Raw genomic sequence first — 6,635 nt, forward strand, 5'->3', positions numbered from 1 at the left:
ACATTTTTACAGGTACACATAGGTAAAATGCACACAGCAAGATCTAAAAGGATTCCTGGCACGCTGATAAAAGCAGGTACCCCAGGAGAGGGCAGTGAAGGAAGAGTGCTTCTGATTCTATCGAGGTGTACATTACCCAGTTTTTATGTGAAAATGTATGCCTGTTTTCTTTGTATGTTTTAGAAAACTTACAAATGATATTAAGCACCTACTATGTGCTGGCATGGTGCTTCTGCTGGATCCCAGGAAATAAAAGCTCAGTAGGGAGAATCTTTAAGCCGCACACATTCTCTCATGGGCTGATGGGTTCACAGTCATGGCGAAAATTATCTGTGAGTCTTTTCATGCTGCCTCAGGTGATCAGATCGTGCAAAATTCCTGTTGCATTTCAGGCACAGGTAGGGCCGCTCCCCACTGTGCCTTCTCTTGTGTCTGTTGAGCTCATCTATGCGGGGGAATTTCCACGTGCATCCCATCACATCGCATGCGTAGGGCTTCTCCCCTGGACCAGAGAGAGAGAGAACCTGTCATACTTTGGGGCAGGGTGGGGCAGGGAAATTGAGAGTGAACAAGAAAAAGGTTTTGAGTATGCTGGACTTGGAGAGGGAGAGCCAGGGAAGAGGAGACAGGAGCGGGTGAAAGAGGAGAATGAGGGCTGCGTGAGCTGGAGGGACAAGAGGAAAACTGTGAAGGAGGGGAAGGAAGAGGGAAAAATGGGATGAGAGGCAGGGGTTGGCAGGAAAGTCAGTGGGGAAGTAAGGAGGGCGGGGGAAAGGGAGTCTGGGGTCCATGAAATGACATCCTCAATAGAGGTAGGGTCAAGAACATCTGTAAGGGGTCAAACAAGTTCCTCCACTTATTCCCATCATCCCAGCACTGTTAACACCACAAAAGGCTGCAGCCAGACTGGCTCTGGCCCAGGACTGGAGCCTGTCCCTAGGACTGCTTTATCCACCCATTCAAACATGCCAACATTTTCTAGGATCTTCTGTGGTCCCAGGCTTAAAGGCAGTGACAACAATCTTAACTGATCCCAGAGCTTTGTAAAGGTACAAATCTATAGCCACTTGCCCCTCACCCCAATCCTGGGCCCTCACTCACCAGTGTGCTTGCGCTTGTGGACTCGGAGGTGGTAAGACTTTGCATAAGACTTCCCACAGTTCTGGTATGTGCAGATATAGGGCTTCTGGCACTGAGCGGTCTGGGTCTTCTGCTTTTCTGGGAATCGCCTTTGGAGCAAATGAGAACTTGAAAAGTATTGGAATCCCGGGTATGGCAATGATGAGGACGGATGGGGTATCATGCAGCCCCCACAGCGGGTGTGGTCATCAGAGAAGGTTGTTGTATGGCCTGCTTTAAGGGTCTGGTCACCACTGAGGGTCACCATCTGGCTTCCATAGAGGGTCTGGTCACCACTGGAAGTCATTGTATATCCTCCATAGAGGGCCTGGTCACCACTGGAAGTCATTGTGTATCCTCCATAGAGGGCCTGGTCACCACTGGAAGTCATTGTATATCCTCCATAGAGGGCCTGGTAACCACTGGAAGTCATTGTATGTCCCCTACTGAGGGTCTGGTCAAGACTGAAGGTCACCATCTGGCTCCCATAGAAGGTCTGGTCACCACTGGAAGTCATTGTATATCCTCCATAGAGGGCCTGGTAACCACTGGAAATCATTGTACGTCCCCCACTGAGGGTCTGATCAGGACTGAAGGTCATCATCTGGCTCCCACAGAAGGTCTGGTCACCACTGGAAGTCACTGTATGGTCCTCAGTAAGGGTCTGATTCACACTTAAAGTTGTCATCTGATCCCCACAGAGGGTCTGGTTACCAATGGAGGTCATCATCTGGCCCCCATAGAGGATCTGGTCACTACTGGGTGTCATGATCTGGCACCCATAGAAAGTCTGGTCACCACTGAATGTCATCTGGCCCGCAGAGAGAGTCCGGTTGTCACTGAGGGTCTTAATCTGGGTTGGCATCTGGCTCCCACTCAGGATCTGGTCATTACTTAGGGTCTTCTGGTTACCTTCATTGGAGATTGCAATCTTGCTCGCAGCGATGGTTGTCTTCTGACAATCAGTGAGTGGTATCTTTGGGGTGTCAGTAACATCTGTCATCTGGGAGCCTGCTATGTGTTTTATCTGATCACAGGAGGTCACTTTCTGGCCCATGGAAAAAGTCTTATTTAGGTCTCCAATGGGTATATCAAGGGCTTTAACAGGAGGAGGTGTTGAGTCCTGAGTGAGGACTGTCCCAGGGATGTCAGAAACTGCAGAAGCCATCGTAGGCCTCACGGGAGGCATTGCCAGGCTCTGAGTTGACTCATGTAGGCTGTGCTCCCCATGGGCTGTCAGAGGTACATTAGGCTGCGGCTCTAGAGCACCTGGGGTTTTTGCCTGTTCCTTTTGTGGCTCAGAGAGGTTCTTGAGAAACTCGTCAATATCCTCAAGTATCTGGAGGGCATTAAAGTCCATCTCTTTGCTGTTGCCCAATGACTCAATTGGATCTTCAACTGTGGGATCCTGCAAAAAAGTTAGAAGGTCAGAGCTCCACACCAGCTCAAATTCCAATTCCACACCCTTCCCCATCCCTGCTGATCCCATCCTGGTCCAGCCCACTACCATCTCTTGCCTAGAAGCTTCCAATTGCCTCTCAACTGGCCTCCTTGACTCCGGAATTGACTCCATACAAAGCATCCTCCACACACAGAGCAACATTTCTAAAATGCAAACTTCTACTACGCTACTCCTATCCACCACAAGAGGTGAGAGTCTAGATGAATGCAAGAATGCCCCACCATTCCCTATAGAGATCTTGCCCCAGAGACTTTTCCAAAGATGCCCTGCCTCCCCACACATCTTACTAGAGATTCAGTTAAATGATTAAACTTTCAAACAAATTATCTCATTTCTTTCCCACCCTGACCCCAGAGGATTAACCCCATTTTAAAGAAGTGAAAACAGAGGTCCACAGAGGTGAAGTGACTTGGCCCAGGAGGAAGACCCTTAACCTGTACCAGATCTTTCTGGCTCTGGGTCCTCACAACCCTGCATCCACTTGAGACATTTCTCCCAGAGCCCTCCCCAGGGATTCCAGCTTCCTGAGCACCATCCTCAAATGCACCAGCTTCCAGGAACCATTCTGCTATGGACTGAATGTTTGTGTCTCCCCCAAAATTCATATGTTGAAACCTAATCCCCCATGTGATGGTATTAGGAGGGAGGGCCTTTGGGAAGAGCCTTTGGGCAGAGCCCTCGTGAATGGGATTAGTGTTCTTCCAAACGGTTGAAGACACCAGAGTTCTTCGCTTATACTACATGAGGACACAGCTAGAAGTTACCATCTATGAACCAGAAAAGCAGGCCCTCGCCGGAACCCAAATCTGCCAGCACCTTGATCCTGGACTCCCTGGCATACAGAACTGTGAGAAATAAATTTCTACTGTTTATAAGCCACTCCGTTTATGGTATTTTGTTATAGCTGCCTGAACAGAAGAGACTAAGATACATTCCAAGAAGCAGCTACTTTAGACACAGAGGCCTAACTGTGCACATGGTCAAGGTTTATATTTCTGTTCAAAGTGGCCACCCATATGCTTCTAGGCTTCCTATGTATCGGTGTCCAGTTATTTTTTTTCTTTTTTTTTTTCTCTGCCCCATGTGATCTGTAGGAAGGGTGTCAAGTTTATAATTAGCTCCCCAAAGCCACCATCTGGGTAGCCTCAATCTTTTTCACCCTGTGTGCCTCTTCCCTGCTTTTGTCCTGCTCTAGCCAGACCAGTCCATTCTGCTTTGCCATATCCCTGTCCAATCCCTTACTCAGCCTGCCCCACAGAGCCAAGTTATATACTGTCCTGTCTAATATGTTCTCCTTTCCTATTCCTGCCAAAGCCCAGTCTCTCCTGCATTGTCCTGACTCTCACAACAGAGTGATATCATAATAATTCCCTCAGGCTATATTCAAAATGTATGACTGAACTTATATTGAATATGGTAGGCTGAGGACACTCTGAAGCCCTTCCCCTCTATGCCAAATCCATAGAAATTATAGACAGATGGCTTTAAATTATACACATACACATATATACTCAGACATACATAATCATGATTGGAAATAAATGGAATTTTCCAAGGACTAGAAGAGGGTACCCTTAAAAGAAGGGATAACTAAAGCCACGGTGGAAGCAGAGGCCACTTTCACTTGAAAGTGTGGGCTGATGTCCCTTCCATGAGGCCAATGCCACTGTGGAGACACTACCAAGAGGAGCCATCCAAACCTAGGGATTCTTCAAGTCAGAAATCTATAACAGGCTGGGTGTGGTGGCTCATGCCTGTAATCCTAGCACTCTGGGAGGCCGAGGTGGGAGGATCGGTTGAGGTCAGGAGTTTGAGACCAGCCTGAGCAAGAGCAAGATCCCATCTCTACTAAAAATAAAATTAGCCAGGTGGTGGCACGTGCCTGTAGTCCCAGCTACTCAGGAGGCTAAGGCAGGAGGATCGCTTGAGCCCAGGAGTTTTAGGTTGCTATGAGCTAGGCTGACGCCATGGCACTCTAGCCTGGGTGGCAGAGTGAGACTCTGTCTCAAAAAAAAAAAAAAAAAAAAAGGAAATCTATAATAGAGGTAAAACTGTAAAATTCACAAATTCACAATTCACAAATTTGTGAAAATCAAAGAACACACTCTTAAGCAAACAATGGATCAAAGAAATCACAAGGGAAATTAGAAAATACTTAGAGGTGACTGAAAACGGAAACACATAACATACCAAAATTCATGGGATGCAGCAAAAGCAATGCTAAGGGAGAAATTTATGGCTATATATACTTACATCAAAAGCCAAGAAAGATCTCAAATCAACAACTTAACTTTACAATTTAGGGAACTAGAAAAAGAAGAACTAAACCCAAAGCTAGCAGAATGAAGGAAATAATAGAGCAGAGATGAACCAGAGTCAAGTGAGTGAGGACATCACTGCCAATTCTACGGCAACAAAAAGGATTATAAAAGAGTACTATGAACAATTGGACGCCAACAAACTAGGCAACCTAGATGAAATGGAGAAATTCACAGAAACACAAAACCTATCAAGACTGAATCAGGAAATCTCACTGGACCTGTAACTAACATGCAGATTGAATCAGTAATCAGAATCTCTCAACAAGGAAAACATGGACCTGATGGCTTCACTGGTGAATTCTACCAAACATTTAAAGAAATAACACTCATACTTCTCAAACTCTTCCAAACACTGAAGAGGAGAGAAGACTTCCCAACAGCATATCCCCAACATGGAAGCCAAAGACACAATCAGTCCCATCGAGGGGACGCCTCCCTCTCCTGTTTCTCTAACACTTTTAACCACCCAGAGTTCCTCGTATCCTTCCATGGACGTCTGCAGGAGCCCAGGACCAGACCGTGGTTTGGGGACTCCAGCAGCCCAGAGTTTGTGCCCGAGGGACCCTCAGGGACCACATCGGCTGAAAGAGCGAGTTCCCCCAGGGTCTCTGTTCGCCAGCGTCTGTCTGGTAAACGGTATGGCCTGGACATCGCAGGCACCTTGAGGTGCTGAGTATTTATGTCCCTCAATAAACGAACCTCAGGCCGGGCGCGGTGGCTCACGCCTGTAATCCTAGCACTCTGGGAGTGCGGGAGGCGGCGGGAGGATCGCTCGAGGTCAAGAGTTCAAGACCAGCCGAGACCCCCGTCTCTACTGAAAAATAGAAAGAAATTAACCGGACACCTAAAAATATATAGAAAAAATTAGCCGGGCGTGGTGGCGCATGCCTGTCGTCCCAGCTACTCGGGAGGCTGAGGCAGGAGGATCGCTTCAGCCCAGGAGTTTGAGGTTGCTGAGCTAGGCTGACGCCACAGCACTCTAGCCCGGGAAAGAGTGAGATTCTGTCTCAAAAAAAAAAATAAAAATAAAAAAATAAAAATGAACCTCAACAAATAAATGAGGCGCCCACTCACCATTAGATCCTCACCAGTAGGTCCACAGCGCGGGGCCGGGAATCGAACGCTGCGCAGCCGGAGAAGAACCTCCACTGAGCGGCGAGCGCTGAGCTGGGCACTTTATAGCCGGCGGAGGGCGGCACTTCCCGCCGGCCACGCCCTTAGAGGCGGAGCCCGGGACCACAAACACAGCACTTGTGCGATTTCGACCTCTAGGGACAGAGTGAGGGTTACGTACCAGGGGCCCTGGGGCGCTAAGACAATCACTTTATGCGCCCATTTCATCTGCACCAGTCCTTCGAGGTGAATTTTATCGTTGTTATGTAAAGTGGAAACTGAGACTCAGGTTAAGTATTTGCTGGAGGTCACAATGAGTCAGTCAGGGATTCCAGATTTGAACTCAAATGGTTTTGCTCTTGAGGTCTGAGTTCTTAAGCACATACAAGACCTCTAATCCAGTCAGCCGCTGAATTATGCAGATTTCCTCTCGTTGACCTTGACATCATCAAAATTACGTGTAGGGCGAAATATTTTTTTTTTTTCTTCTAGGAGATTCAATCCAGCCTAATAGGGTGAAATATTGAGGATTCAATAAGGTCACCCTAGAAATGACAATGGTATTTCTTTTTTCTTTTTTCTTATTTTAGGCAAGCAGGAGGTGAAATTTACTGGGGAGC

The 6,635-nt window shown here is 47.5% G+C and overlaps 1 protein-coding gene across 1 annotated transcript; it reads right to left on the reverse strand.

Annotated features, from left to right (window-relative positions):
• Positions 1 to 326: 326 nt before the first annotated feature.
• On the reverse strand, positions 327 to 2,593 carry KLF18 (KLF transcription factor 18). The gene is made up of 2 exons (XM_069479167.1): positions 1,102 to 2,593; positions 327 to 502 (listed from the first exon to the last, which is right to left on the reverse strand). The coding sequence occupies exons 1-2, from the start codon at positions 2,591 to 2,593 to the stop codon at positions 327 to 329; spliced, it is 1,668 nt and encodes a 555-aa protein (XP_069335268.1).
• Between the last annotated feature and the right edge of the window lie 4,042 nt (positions 2,594 to 6,635).

Source organism: Eulemur rufifrons, chromosome 8 (genome assembly GCF_041146395.1).
Source record: "Eulemur rufifrons isolate Redbay chromosome 8, OSU_ERuf_1, whole genome shotgun sequence".
NCBI lineage: Eukaryota > Metazoa > Chordata > Mammalia > Primates > Lemuridae > Eulemur > Eulemur rufifrons.

Coding starts and splice junctions, on each gene's coding strand:
- KLF18 (XM_069479167.1), bottom strand. CDS start 2,593: ATGGGGAAGGGTGTGGAATTGGAATTTGAGCTGGTGTGGAGCTCTGAC. Junction 503..1,101: donor CCACAAGCGCAAGCACACTG/GTGAGTGAGGGC, acceptor TCTCTGGTCCAG/GGGAGAAGCCCTACGCATGC.